Source organism: Limulus polyphemus, unplaced genomic scaffold (genome assembly GCF_000517525.1).
Source record: "Limulus polyphemus unplaced genomic scaffold, Limulus_polyphemus-2.1.2 Scaffold1802, whole genome shotgun sequence".
NCBI lineage: Eukaryota > Metazoa > Arthropoda > Merostomata > Xiphosura > Limulidae > Limulus > Limulus polyphemus.
The window spans coordinates 132,706-148,923 of NW_013667412.1; the positions used below are offsets into that span (position 1 = coordinate 132,706).

Sequence of the window (16,218 nt, forward strand, 5' to 3'; positions counted from 1 at the left end):
AATGCCACTTCACCCACAGTCTGATGGGATGGTAGAAAAGTACAACTGGACACTGGGACAGGAATTGGCAAAGTTTTGTAATAGTTGCCAAGATGATTGGTATGTCTTACTCCCTCCACTGTTGATGGCCTATAGGACAGCAGAGCATGAAGCTACTGGATACACTCCAGCAAAGTTGATGTTTGGTTGTGAACTTCGGTTGCCAGTGGATCTGTTAACAGGACACCCACCTTATGAAGAGCTGCCTGAAAATGTGTCAGAGTTTGTGAAAGTGTTATCTGAAAGGATGGATAATATTCACCATCAAGTGCATTCAAACTTGAAAACGTCTGCTGATTCGATGAAGTTAACTTATGATAAGAGATCTACTGAAGTCAGCTTTGTACCAGGAGACAAGGTGTGGTTGCATAATCCCAAGAAGACCAAAGGGAAGTCTCCTATGTTGTCTTCTCCATGGGAAGGCCCATATGACATAGTGGATCATCTCTCTGACGTGACTTTCTGGATAAAATGTGGTTGGCGAGGTAAGCCAAAGGTGATGCATGCCAACAGGTTTTTGCATTATCATGGTCCTGGACATTTCAGTTGGAACGAAGTGAAGAACGGAACAAATGACGCTGCTGAAGAAAAAGCCACTGTTGAAGAAGAAACTCTACCCGGTTTTAAGAAGGGAAACAGTGAAGCCCTTGATGAAGTTACTACCACTGTTGTGACTGTTACCAATGATAGGACGTTTTCTGATGAAGCAGATGAACCCCACATGAAGCAGAAGCCAATGAGACGGAGACCAGTACGGAAGAAGATACGTCCCGTAAAATTAAGAGACTTTGTTGAATTTGAATTTTGTGTTTTTAAATTCTGTACATTCAGTTAAGTTATTGTTAACTGTTTATTGGTTTAGTGTAAGTGGCTATTGTTTGGGATGAACAATACTAAGGAAGGGGCAGTGTTACGACAGCGGGGGTCATGTGATGCTAGTAACACGTCATATTCTTGAAGGTTCATGAATGCTTGAGCGTTTACTAGATTTCAGTATTCTTGTACATATAAGACGGTCAAGACGTGACGGCAACAATGTGTAATTGAACTGCGGACAGAGAGAGAAATATTGTTGAGTCAAGCACGTGAGACATTCGTTGTGAATTATAGCGTTTGTTATAGCACGACTGGAAATTAAGTGTATTGCAAAGTTGTATTCAGAAAGAATAAACCAGTTTTATTTAAGAAAGGACTTGTATCACTAAAGTTTCTTCGGAAAGAATTTTTACGGAAAATTAACTAACGACCAGAGACGTAACAATACTATAGAAGATGGCTGCATAAAACACGCATTGTCTTAAGTAGGCTTAGCCATTTCAAAAGTGAATAATATTAACTCGTACCAGAAGCAAAACCAGCCAAATAATACTGTTTCACAAAAACTGATGTTTACCCATCAACAAACTGAGGTTACCAATAACTTGTGAAGTTTGTATGTCCTGCTTATTAAGGGTTATGACACTTCCACCAATCTGATGGCAATTTGAATTTAATAGTGACTTGTATGTTTCATGGATGACTGCTGGGGGTTTAACACTTATCCTTTCTTATAAACAAAACTCTGTTTAACCAGAGTGTTCTATACTTCATTGAGGAAAGTGATTTCATTTGTGTATCAGGCATTGTCTTATGTGGCCATTTAATTTTCTGTTGCTGACAGTCCCCTCTCTTTGTTCTATCCACAAGTAAATCTTCAGGTCGTACTCTAATCTGAACTTTGAGAACATCACACTGGCTCTTCACACACTGTATCATTTGATTGATTGCCTTCCGTCCATTTCAACAGCTATTTAATGGTTCGTTGTTTCATATGACATTCTCTTGTGTGATGTACATTTATAAATGCCTGCTCTTGTAATGTTGTTATTCTTCAGCTTGGAAAGATCAGACGTGGAACTGTACTTCAAAAAATACCACAACTAGTAAAGAAAAAAAATACCCTTTATTGAAAACATTTCTTGAAAATGCTCTTGCAAGTATTAAAAATTAGTGATCAAACATTTTTAATACATTATGAAGCTCATTAATCTTTGCATTTTTATTCTTCATCATCAGTGTAGTGGGTTTTGTTACTACACAGAGTTTTTCTGTAGTGATAACCATCATGGCCAATTATGTGACAATTGTGATTGCTTGACTTTGACTGTTGATGTTATCTGTCTGTCTGTCCATTGCCAAATGAAGGTTTTCAACAATTCCCTTCTTATTGAGAAAACAGCCTTAGATTGGTTGGTTTTATTAAGTTTAACCTATTAGAATCCAGTTATAGAAACTGAACCATTTGGTTTCTTATAGTATATTAAAAGACTCATTCATTCATGTAAAGTAGAATACACACAATCTGTAAAAACATTACCACTTAACACAGAGAGATTACCACGTACTTTCATGAGGTTGCATCACATCTTTCCTTAACATTTTGTCTACTTCTACCCAGTTATCTGTATTAATGTTCTCAGTATAAATGTCTTAACCAGTTGTCTGTCCACTAAATTGCCTTGCAATTCAATATAATACTTACTGTATATTGCAAATTCATCTTTAGGACATTAGGATTACTTAAAAGTTTTTTTGTGGGTTATACACTTATCATGAATCTCAGAAGTTTATTGGATGGCAAATGAACATTCAGGAATTGTTGCATGTGGTAATGTAAGATTGTTTTTCTGTTATATAAAATCATGTTATTTTATAAGTACATACATAATTACTCTTTTACTTCACTTGCTAAACAGAAATCTTGATTGTTTTTAGCATCATTTTGACACTGCTCAATTATTTCGGGATAGGATAACCAGATGCCCTGGTTTTGCCAGGACAGTCTTGTTTTTTTTCATGTAGTTTGCTCCAGTGTACCAAGAAAAGTTCTCAGGATCAACAGATTGCCTTGGTTTTATGATAGACATCAAACTGTCAGTCACATTGAATCACAAATGTAATAGACCTTCTTGACTTGTTCATTATTGTAACATGTACTCTCCTGCCGAAAAACTCTCGAATGTTTCATCTAGGTCTATGCAGGTTTGAATATGGAGACAGTTAAGGAAGTGCTCACTGTCAAAAATTTTACAGTCATTTACTGAATTTTATGACTACTTATGAAAAAAAAACCAGAACTTCTATGTTCCATTTGTTCTTCACAAATATATTTTTAAAAGTTTCAAAGTAATCCTAAAACCTAAAAGTAGTATGTTTGAAAATGTTATGGTGTTTCTTAAATAAATCCAGGTATGAGTAGCTTATTTCAAGATGAATTAGATAAATTGAATACTTAAAGATTTCATGGACTTATAATTTAACTATTTTTCTTATTTGTTTTGTGTCTATCCCCCAAAAAATTAGTTGAAATTATTTCAAAAACAATACCAATGATATTTTGGAATATTGTGGAAAAGTTCAATAAATTTTAAATAATTTATAAAAAAGTTAAATTATTTCAAATTTATAATCACTTCAAAATTAGGGGCAGGGGTTGGGATGTCCCAGTTTTTCAATTTGGACACCTGGTAACCCTATCTATGAAGTTAATTTTTTTGACTGGGGAAGATGAAAGCTGTAATTCAGTGCCTGATTACTTTTGAAGTGTTTTTGTCCTTCTGTAGGGTGGTCTGTCACCTTCTTAGTATTTCAGGTGCTGATTGTATTTTATTTCAGGAAAAATTACAGTATTCTTTTGTTTCATCTTATGTAAAAAAAATTGTGAAAACACTAAGGTTCTCCAAGTTAGTATGGAAGTCTAATGAATAGACATTAAGAAAGGTGGTTAAGTCAGATAAACTATCGTTTGTGAATGAGTTTTTTGGTCTTTTGAAGTAGATATTATTTGGTTTTTAGACATACTTACATGAGAAAATTAAATAATAAATATGCATTACAAACAGAATCAAGTGAAATCCCCTAGATGAAACAAGATAGATAAATAATTCATTTATTTTTTATTATTTCTTCAGATTTACTGTCAAGATCCTTGGGCATAATTTACTGGGTTGATGGTATTCAAAAGTATACAACCAGTGCTCTGGATCAAAGCAGTTTTTGAAACTTGTAAAAACACTGACTTTGTCAGACACATTTGAATCGTACATCTTAATACATCTAATTAGATATATTCTTATTAATTAGTACATGTTTATATAATATTATGGCTGCCTAGCCTTGATGAACCTACAAGAGCAAAAATTATCTTCTATTCTGGAATATTTTTTTTTCTACTTAATCTTCGTATCAGACTTGGGCTTACATGTGTCATTTTTTTTTTAAACCACCACTATAAAACATTTTTTTCTTTGATGGAGATGCTAATTTTTCATAAGTTTATACTTGTGAAGGCTTATGCAATATTGATGTCATTATTTTATAGAACCCACATAATGTTTGTATTATTTATTCTGGTTTTCAGAATTCAACATTATAAGAAAAGAGCATCAACATTAAATCAAAATCATTATGACCGAGAACTTGCTTATGGAATGACAAGCAAAATTTCCTGTCACTGGCAGGAAAAGTATAAGTTAATCTATCAATTTAAATTATTTCATGGACTTTAAAAAATGTTAATTGTGTTGCAGTTTTGGTTTCACTCAGAGCCAAAGCTCTGAGCTACTTATACCAGCCACCACAAAAAGTAATTGTTAAGCAACTCTGACCTTGTGTATGCAGTTTTATTATTGTAGAGTTGTTGATGTCATTTTTCTTAAAATATCTAAGTTTTCTTGCTATGTGAGTATTGTTACATCATAGCATCTCATACTTTGTAGAAAGTTTTAGGCCTCAGGTGGGCAATGTATATATAGGTGACCAGGTGAGGGCAAGTTAAGTTCAGTCAGAAAAACAGTTAGTTAGTGACAGAAAACTTGAAGTTAGTCAGCATGTGAGTGATTAGCCTTAATGGGTGATCTCTACAGTATGTTTCACAGTTGTAACAAAAGAGATACAAAAAATAATTTGTTTTGTCAACTGGGTTTTAAAGTAATTGAATCAGCCTGTGTGGATTTTTGATGAAAGAAAAAAAGAGACAATTATTTAAAGTTCTGTATACAACTGTGTTAACCAACAAGTTAAGTGAAGTTAAGTCAGAAAATGTTAAGTTACTGAAAGTGAAGTTAGACTGTGTGATTGTTAGTTTAGCTGTAACAGGTGATATTTCAAAGTGCATTTCACAGTTTAACAGACATAAGGAGAATAATTTGTCTTGACAAAGGGTGTTCTAAAGTTATTGAACCAGCCTGTGTGGACTTTTGACAAGAAAAAGAGAATTATTTAGAGATTTAGATACAATTTTGATATCCTATGGTGAAAAGTATTTTTATACATACATTTGACTTCTTTTGAACATATAATTTTAAAACAAGTGGATTGTGTGCTGTCCATTTATTGTTCGAATTTACCACCAACAAGTTATAGACACCTACTGTAAAAAAAATCCCAGCCCACATATATAAAAACATGACAATGGGTGATTGGTGGTTCCTTTACATGAGAAAGGTGTTTTGTAAAACTAGGTGATTAAGCCAGCCTCCATTATTTATTGCTTAGCTCAGTATTTCCCAAATGGCAATCCGCAGACCAGTACCGTTTCTCAACTTAATTTCTACCAGTCTTCAATTTGTCTTGGCTGTTGAAAGCACTGACACTTACATACATTTTTTTTTTTCAATATTTGATGACTAAAAGTTGCTTAAGTCTTCCTTTTCTTTTCTTTTTTTTTTTGTAAATATGCTATTATTTTAGTTATGTAATTAACAGATATTTTATTTGGAATGTTGTTCGCCAAAAATGTTTTTGGAATTTTACTGCTCTGCGATTACCAAAAGTCTGAGAACCACTGGCTTAACTGACTTCACATAATTGTTATAGCTAGAAAAGAAATTGACTACACTCAATGAAGAGTAAAATAATTGTGATGGTATTGCACTTATGATTAATTCAGTACTCTGATGTTGTGTCTTTGTTTTTTGAATGACCACTATAGTATGTAACCTTGACCTGAGTTGATGATTCCAGCCAGTCCATGATTACCTACATTCTGTTTATGAGACAGTGACTAAGTGCATTGTACCTGAGTGAAAACGTTTGAAAACATTCAACAATAAACTGGAAGAAAAGAAATATTTTATTCTAGTTATCGAATTGAAAAATCTGTAACCTTTCAACTTCTGCAGTACCTTTTTAATTTATTTATCTTTTTGAACCAGTTGTGGCTAATCCAGTGATAGAATTATTTGTAAATCTAGTTGAAAATTAGAATTTTAAATTGTTTAATTACCAATGCTAAAAGTAAAATGGACTGTACTTTTTTTGTATGCTAAAGCCTCATTATTTTGTAATATTGATAATGTTGTTATCATTGGAATTTTTCACTTTTTTTATTATTAAGCTGACTTTGGACTAGCGAGAAAATATGGTGTTCCTTTGAAACCAATGACCCCTAAAGTAGTGACACTATGGTAAGTTGTTTATTTCATAATTGCACAGTTTGACTAATGCATATTTTGATATTCTCAGTTTCGTAGTTTGTGTCCCTAGGCATAACATTCATTTGGTAAATTGACCATTACTTCATTCAAGTTACACAGCTTTTGGGAATGATTCTGAAGAATTATTTTTATTATTATTGTGAAAATTTTGTTTTCATTGTTGTGAGTTGTACTATTTTATTTTGTAACCATTTAATAAAAATTTTCATTCTGGTGCATTCTATTAGATATATTAAATTTACTTTTTTGCTGAAATTACATTCTGAGTCACCTGTTTCAGTTTCAAAATATGAAATCAAAAAATATAATTTAAAGAATTTAAGTATATAGAATATTGTGAACCAAAAATTATTGCTCACAATGTTTGAAATGCTAATTAACCCTTTCACTACAGTCTCAGCTGATTCAACCGAGTTTATAACCCCAATGTGACCATCAGTTTCCAAACTATACTTTTAAAATGTTTTGTATATCTTCTAAAAATTTGACAAGCTTTCAGTAAACATTACAAGTCTTTTGTATAAATAAAATCAGAATTTTTAATGCAGTATATATTTTTTAATTCCTCCCTGAATATATGGAGTCAAAGTGTTGACTGGCGTGAGTGCAAAGTGATTTTCATGTTCAGATTAATAATACTTTTCTTCACTAGAAATTTGTCAATTTTTTTGTAATTTCTAAAAAACTCTAAGTAAATATCAGCGTTTTTATTTTCAGTAAAACCTAATATTTTGTATGGTTTGTTTTCTCTACCCTAAATCTATACCCATTTGTTCAGTTTGACTGATCTCATAACCACCATAGAATAAATAAGAAATAAATGCAAATTACCCATTTTTCTTTCTAGAATAACTGCAAATTGTAACAGGAAACTGCAATTGTTTATCCTAAATAACTTTAAAGCTCACAACAGTATACATTTGTTTATACTTAAACTTAAACTTTTTCTAATACTTAAATGTTATTGTTTTGACCTGTGTCTAAATGATAATTTTGCCTCTCAAATTGTAAATCATTTGGCAAATGAGTAGCTTATATTACTGTATTAAATGACGTAAAGCATGACCTGCTTGTGAACATGCCTCAGGAAGATTTTGTATTATTTTATGTTGTTTATCCTAAATAGCTTAAAGCTCACAACAGTATACATTTGTTTATACTTAAATGTTATTGTTTTATTATTGTTTTGACCTCTGTCTAACTAAGAATCCTGCCTCTCAAACTGTAAATCATATGGCGAATGAGTAACTTATATTAGTGTGTTGAGTGATGTAACGCACGATCTGCTTGTGAACATGCCTCGGGAAGATTTTTATAATTTTATCTAACTTAATACGTTTCTCATTTTTACATTATAGTTATTTTTATAATAATAAATAATGAATATACATGAAAAACAAGCAATATATTACATACCTGTGTCCTCTTGTTTGTTTGCTTTTTGCAGATGACTGTCTAATAGTACTAATACACTAAATCATTTTTATTTGATTAAATAATACAATTAAGAACCCAGAATAATAACATACACAAAGCAAACAATGTCCTACAACTAATATAATTTAACTGGCTTTCTAACTATGTTATAAGAGCCTTTAAAAATTTAGCTAAGCTTGTCAATGTGAACACTGTGTAAGAAATTTTCAAGCTGGAGGTGAAATAGACAATACTCTGTACAGAAACAACGTAATATAATGTGTCTTTTTGATTGATTACAACTTTGGCTTTCTATTGATTATAAATAAAAAAATATATAAAATAACAGATAGAACTACTGGCAATTTGTGAAAAGGGGGATGTGACAGGTGGACATGGCAATTGGGTCTGATTTTCCAGTTTATGGTTCAATAAACAAATAAGATTGAGGGCTATAAAAATTATGATTTGTTGTAGTCATAATGATATTATAATGAATAAATTACATTAAATTCGGTACTTCTCAGAGGGGTGGTAGAGAAGAGGGTAGCCTAGAGAACAAATGTCACAATTTTCATGTTAGGGAAAATTGAGGATTTCTGATACAATACATTATCTCCTCTCACATAAGTACTTATTCTCGTTCAGTACTACCACAAATCTTCTATCTCCCATCCGTTGGAATTGACCGATTCCAATGCGTTTCTTATGCAAATCATCTGTGACAACCCTCCATCAATAAGAGTGGGACATACTCTCATGATGCATGTGACTCTCTCTGTTCAATTCTACTGAGCTATTGCTTCTTATTTGATGCTCTTTATGTGAATCGTGACTTTAATAGTTTAATTTTCAAAGTGGGATTTTTTCATTATTATTTTTTTTTCTTTACATTGAAGAAATCTTTTACCCTAACTTAATTTCCCAGTCTTTATTTTTCGTCTTCTGACATTCACATATTTTACATCAAACACTTTTGTTTGACTTGCATATTTCTACAATGAATTCTGAGGTTTATGTTCCCACTTTGGATGTTATACCTCTAGCATTATTTTCACAGGCTGCGGGTGGAGAAGACCTGTCATTAGATTTCTTTGCTATTATCTTCTGTGAGATTGATCTTTATGGGTCAACCTCCTTTTGCTGAATCTGTTCGCGCTGATGAAGATTTGTCTTTTTACAACACCAGATTTTGCCATGTTTTTTCCTACCCCTCCTGCACAATCATCTAGGCCTAGTATGGTATTTTTCAACATGATTTCTCATGTATTTTATATTTTATGCACTTCCCCATTTTTCTGTGATTCCTTATTACCTCCATGTTAACTTGGAGGTATGTGTGCCTCCTCTTTCTTTTCGGGATTTCTGTATATTATTTTTTTTTTTTATAATATGTTTTCGATCATGTATCCCAGACTTTGGAATATCCTGTGTAATCTGTGCATAAACACTCAACCTTTTGCTGTTTGGTTGTATGTTTGTCACAGTTGGAGACACGACATGCCCCAGTTCCTTTCCTGTCTTGGTCCTTATCTACCTGTCCCTATTTCCCTTCCAGTGACTAATTTGAGGGTTCTGGTCCAGTGGGAGCTTGATTGTATTATATTGTTACTCTTTGGCAATCTTTCACTACAGTTCTGTGGGGTCTTAGGATTTTATCAGAGGGACTTGTCCTACTATTTCTTTGTCCACATCATTTGTTCTTAGTACCCTTTTCCTTTCCCATGATTTGGGATCATGCCACCAGCCTGCATTTGTCCGAGGTGGTACAAGATTTTCCGTGTCTATAGGTTTTTAGTCCAGACTGTTTGTTGTTTGCCCCACCTCATTCTAATTTTATCTGCAGGGTGGTTTCTTTGTTTAGTGCACTGCCTTTCAAACTTGCTTCAACCCTGTATGTTTAATTTGGTGTTCAGAGCATTCATTCATCACTTGTATGCTCTCGGGTTGTGCTTTCCTCTTTTTTTGGTTACCCTTATCTACTGTTTTTGGAGGTAGCCATAGTGGGTTGGTAATTAAGTTAGAGAAGTCTTTACTGCAACCTATCCACTATCTTGTCTTTTTGAGTAGTTCTTTTCTACACACACATCTCATTTGGGTCCACCCTTCTCCTCTTGAACTTCATTCAATGTGTTTTCAGTATGATTACAGCTCGCAAAGTTATATCGCTTTTGGGGATGCGATCTTCCTTGGTAGCCATTATTCCCTTAGGTCAGGCTTATATGTAGGCTCCTTCATGGGATTTTCACGACCAGTGGAATTTTGCAGGGATCCATTGTTGACTCTTATTACCCTTCCTCTTACTTTTGTCGTTGATTGACATTGGTGGTTAGACATGACTCTTATATTGGCAGGTGTCCTGCTTTCTCCTCCTCATCTGGTTTTACACATTTTCATTTCATGAATGCATCCCTTTGGAGATGGGGGCATGGGTAGACCACCTGGAAAATTTGGGGTTTTTGGTCTGCTGTTTGAGAGGTCTTATTCTATCAACGTCATGGTGCTTTTCGCTGTAAGTCTTGTTTTGGTTCATTTTCTCCATCTGGCCAAAAATTGTCTGGTAATGATTCATTCTGACTTTCTTCAGTGGTTTCTTATCTCTATCACTAGTGTGGCACCCATTCTCCATCCCTCTGTATTTATACATTGGATCTTCTTTTTGGGCCCAAATGCTTGATATTCTTATCATTGCATGTCATTTTCTGGGTGCTTTTGCTCCTGTCATGGATCAGATTCCTGTCCAGATAACATTTATCCAATAGAGTGGTCTCTTGATCCTTTTGTTTTCCAGGGTCTTTGACTTCAGTGGGATACTCTTCACATTGAGGTTTATTTTTTGCTATGTCCCTTAACCACAAATTGCCTTGTTTTTGATATCCAGTTCCTTGTCATCTTGCTAAGGCTATTGATGTTTTCAGCCATGATTTGAGCAACGCATTTGTCTATCCTCCCATTCTCCTCCTTCTCTAGGTGATTTTGTTCATGCTTGACACTCTGTGTTTAGTCATTCTGATAGCTCTTTCTTTGCTGTCTCAGCTGTGGCTTCTCCAGTTCCAATTACCTCCTCTGTTGCCTTTTCCTCTGACTCCATTCCTTCTTTGCCACTCTCAGTCACCAGTGTTTTCATTCAGACCTTCCTGTCCTATGTCTTCACAACTGGTTTTCCTTTGGTCATTTGAGAGGCAATCTGGCTTCTCCCGATTGTTAGCCTCTTTTATGGCTTTTTTATTCACCCTTCCTACATGGAAATTTATCAAAGCACATGGAATTTTTCTGTTGTTGGTTTCTGGGTCCAGGGTTTTCTCTAATCAACCCACTGTTCTTAATCATGCAGATTTCTTCTTTTAACTTTTGAATCAGGGTCTTCTGTCTCCTCGGTGTCAGATTTTTGGGTGGTCCTGTCCCACAACTTTCATTTTTCCCGATCCCACAGGTATTTACCTCTCCTAAACTTTACCTGTGAATGTGTTCCTTTCAGATTTGTTGCCCGCCATGGTGGGCTGCCCTTCAGGATGGGGATATTAATGCAGTCCTGCACTGCCTTTGTCTATGTTTGAACCACTCTCCCGGTGCTCTTTGTTTTACCATCACTTATGTCTTCAGTCCTTTTCCTATACACCTGTGGATGTCAGTGGTCAGTTTATTTGCCATCGACGTTTCACATACTCTTTATCTTTCCACATATATTCTCCTTTATCTGGATCTTTTTTTCCTCTCTAACACTTTGGAGGCTTGTGAGGATAACTCCTCATTTAGCCGCTTTCCTTCCCTTCCATTTCATACCTTTATCCTTGTCCTGGTTCAGATAGACTTGTCCTGTATATGCTCTTCTATGTTATATTGTCAGTACGGCATCTTTTCTGTGGTGTCCATTCCCATCTTTTTCTTTCTTGGCAACCATCCTTTATTCAGGTTCTTTTTCCTTCCACCTTCACCAATTGGATTTGGCTCTTCAATCGATTGGCTTCTTCCTCTTTATTATCTTCCTCTTATACTTTGTTCAGTGTTTTCTCACCAAATTGACATCTTGCCATTTCATTAGCATTTCTTCATCGTCATCCTTTGAAGGTACTTCTTCAATTTTGCATATAAATTTCCCATGATACGCTTGTCTATCACTATTTGCATCGAAATGTAGACTTATTCCTCTTCAGGTTATTGTCTTCCACCAGTAACCATTCTAGAACATCAGAATTCAGTGAGACTTTGACTGGGTTTTTTCTTATTTTTCCTTTTCAGGGGCCCTTTTATTAATGTTCCTTGTTTGGATCTCACTCTGTGGTGAGTGGTGCCTGACCAGGTATTTTTTAACTGTTCAAATCCACACTGTCAAGCCATGTCGACTTGCATATTATAATTCCATGGCCACACAATGCACATTGCACAATGGGGTGTTCCACAAGATTGCTTGTAGGTTTATCCACATGATAGAATCGCTTCATAAGTTTGCCCATCCCGGACCATACCAACTCATGGATAACATGGGTAAAGCAGAAGGGGATAACTGCCCATCCCTGCCATGCCTTGTATTGAATAAATTGGTATGGTCTGTTTTTCAAAATAGGGTTTTGTGGTCACCCATTGTACTGTTTCATGTGTTGTCATTACTCTGGACTCTCCGCGGCATTTTACCCCTTTTCTTCTAGTGGTGTTTGAGAGTCCTTACCACTTTCCAGTTCCAAGCCACTGGAGTAGTGGACATTGAAAGCATCCTCCTAAATGGGTTAATGAAATACAAACAAAATACAGAAATGATTATAAAACCATTCAGTTGAGAGTAGGGCAGTGGTGTTCTGGGGCTTTATAGATGATGTGATATTCTCCAATATGAAACATAAAAACAAATGGGAGTGAGACGTCGAAATTACAGCTACCCCATTTGATTGGGATCCCTTGTCCTACCCCCATGTGGATGTCAGTTTCCAGTGGCTGGGTTTTAATTTAGAGTAGAACCACTCAATGTAAGTCCTCACACATGTATTACAGATGTCTATATTTCTCCTTCATTTATACTCCATCAGTGTTGTGGGTCACAGTGGAGGTAATTGCAGATTGTTATAGGGTTTTTTCCCTTCCTCCATCTAACAATGTTTCTTGTTCCGAGGATGCTAATGTGCTTGGGGTGGTTCTGGTCAATTTCACTTTTGAAGGAGATGTTTATATTACATAACATCTGTTTGATACTAGTTGTTGGGTTCCTGGATTGATCTATCAGTTTATCATATTCACAAGTGCCCCATTCATGAGTTGGGGAGGACTAGATTCCTACTGATCTCATTAACTTGAGGTGAAGACAGTATGATCCTCTTTTTCACCCCCACCAGATGGCTGGGTCTTATATTGTAATTGACTTGCCACCAATATGATCCTCTTTCCTACCCCCACATGGATGTCGGTTCCCAGTGGCATGAGTTTTGGATGTAGTTGATTTGGCGTATATGGTCTGTCACGTCCTAGCCACTCTACATCTAGGGGCACATCTATATCATTTTACCCACTATTATAATTTCTAGGATTGAGTTTCATAAATATTGCAGGATTCAGATCACTTTCTGGCCATAGTTCTCTCCCACTTGAATGTTCTTCTCTGTTTTCCGCTCATATATGGAACATCTTTCTAAGATGGGCAAAGTGTATACTTGGTTCAGTATTGCAAAACAAACTTTGTTCAGATATAGTGCAGTTCCCAACATCAGTTCTTAGAATCTGACTGTCTCATCTTAGGGAGTTTCCATTGGATGCTTCTTTCTTTCCGTCACACTGGTCCCTCCACCTATTCAATGTGGAATTCTAGCTATTTATGTGAGAGGAGGTAATGTACCATATCAGAATTTATAATCTTCCCACCCTTTTTCCTCACTGAAAACTGGTGTTTCCATCTTCTGCCAAAACTCAAAGTGATAAATAGCTTAGTAAAATTGAATAGAGCGAATCACATGCTTCATGAGAGTATGTCTCACTCTTATTGGTGGAGGGTTGTTGCATGATCATTTGCATTAGAAATGCATTGGAATCAGTCCATTCCAATGGAGGGGAGATGGAAGGCTTGTAGCATGCATAAAAAAATTTCCATATAGAGGGCAGCACTAAATGAGAATAGCTATTTGTGTGAGAGGAGGTAATTACCCCGAGGAAATATATTTTGAGTATAGGAAAATTATAACTTTCATGTGGACTGTGGTCATTGTGAACAGCAAGGGCATCATGGCACCAATATTCCATCCTTAAAATTATTAGTGTTAATGAGATCCTAAGTTATTCTTGATCAATTCTTTGAAAGCTATTTTCGGAGCATCTTTAATGTATTTGGTCACGAATATTAACAAAGTCATAGTGGCTCCCATCACTATACTCCATCTATAACATATAAGGGTCTGAAACTGTTAAAGAACCAGTTCTTATATTTTAAGATGGACTTGTTCATGAATATATTAGCTCCCTTTGTTGAAGAAACAGATTTTGTATCTCCTCTTAATTTACAGATGTTAAAGTCAGCAAAAGGTGGTAAGATCAATTAGTCAAATGATTTATTTATTCAAATTTTTAAAAAATAAAGAAGATGTAACAAAATTGGTGTATTTTTTCCTGTTTAGTATATAGGAATACTAGATGTTTTGTATGACCTTTATTTGGCAAAGTGAACTCTAAAGTTCATACAAAATATCTCAATTTTGGTAACTGTATGCAATTATGATTTTTCGTAACTCAGTTAAAGTTAGAGAATACAGTTTAATCGTAAATATCATTTTCTGTCTAACTTTCTGTTATTCAACAGATCTTAGCTGAATACTTTTAGGGGAAATTAGTGTATCCGAGATTACCATGTGGCAGTATCTGATGTGAAATGAAGTAAGCTGCAAGCAAAGTATTTAAAGTGGTTGAATCAAATGTTTAGTCTTGCAATGTTTACAACCTTTTTATATTCTAGAGAAGGCAATAAGATGAAATAGGTACAGTGATGGGTGAAAGATATCATTTTTATTTAGTCAGTAATATCCAAAGGTTTATAATCAGAATGATTGCTCATTTATATATTTATCTTCCATTTTATAGAAATTATTTTTCCATTTAGACAGAATTCATTGTATCTGTATATAGATTGATGGAAAATGAAGGTAAGAGTGGCAGTGAAGATAAAATTCAATAGGTGCAATGGGAGCTAATATGAATCACTAATCTTAAAACTGCTGTTATTAAAATTAATGTCTAGGTATAGTATATAAGCATACCATCTGTTTTTTTTCCTTTTATGTTAATATAGGAACTTTTCAGAATTTATTATTTGGGTTTGTATGTGCAATGTTCACATAACATATTGGTCAAGAAGGATTTTAAGTTTTTTGTTCTAGCTATCTGTTATATTGCGTTACTCACCTAGAGTTGCACCATTTTTCTTACTGTGAAAAATATAGTTGCAAGGTTTCCTATAGTATGTGAAGTTAAACATTTTATATAATGATCTCTGTCATGTTTCATTGGGGATAACACAGTAACGTGGAAAGCACTAGTCACTGGAAGGTGAGATTAATTCAGTCTGGAACAGAAAATTACTAAAGATAGTCTTGTCTATGATAACAGCTGATTTCAAACTTAACTCTCCATAAGGTAAAATATATAATTTTTAGTGTATTTGGTTTTTAACAAAGCCTGTTTATTTTTATTATATATTTATGTTCATTCTTTCATGATTTCTTATAAACTCAGTTAGCTAGAAGACAGAATTATTTTGTAGTTGGTATCTTGAAAAGTATCTTGTTATTTATTGTACCTATCCTGTCATTTTTAGCAGAAATCAATTTTACCTGAAAATATCACATAGTTAAGTGGCTGGTCTCACAATATATATATAGCAAACCCTTCTTAATGTGAACAACTTTTAGCTTATTTGAATCTGATAACATGAGAGTGTACTGGTGACCTAGTTATATCTTTAGTGTTAAATATAGTGAACAAAATCACACAGCATGAATATTCTTCTTTTTACTGAAAACACTACCTCTCAAAAACACAATCTTGAGAGACTTATAGGCTTTGCATCTTATATCGAGAGAAGGAGATTGGTCATTTGAAGCCATTTGAAGATTAGCTGCTGTCATTAAATTGTTTCCCTGAAACAAGGTTGACAGTGTGGTTGATGAGTGGAAACGGAAAGCATTCAGAATTTTGCAGTTACCAGAAGAATGGAACTTCCTACCTTCTCAAGATGAATATGAAGAAATGAATCAGAAGATAACTATGAAAATTAGGACTGGAGTGTCAAGTGTGTGGATTCTTTTTGGGCTCATGT

The 16,218-nt window shown here is 34.5% G+C and overlaps 1 protein-coding gene across 1 annotated transcript in view; it reads left to right on the top strand.

Annotated features, from left to right (window-relative positions):
- LOC106464985 (cyclin-dependent kinase 10-like) overlaps positions 1-16,218 on the top strand; it is a 161,055-nt gene that overhangs the window by 55,826 nt on the left and 89,011 nt on the right. Inside the window, exon 9 of the mRNA XM_022392802.1 lies at positions 6,416-6,485. Coding sequence (XP_022248510.1) covers positions 6,416-6,485 — 70 coding nt within the window. The remainder of the gene's footprint in view (positions 1-6,415; positions 6,486-16,218) is intronic.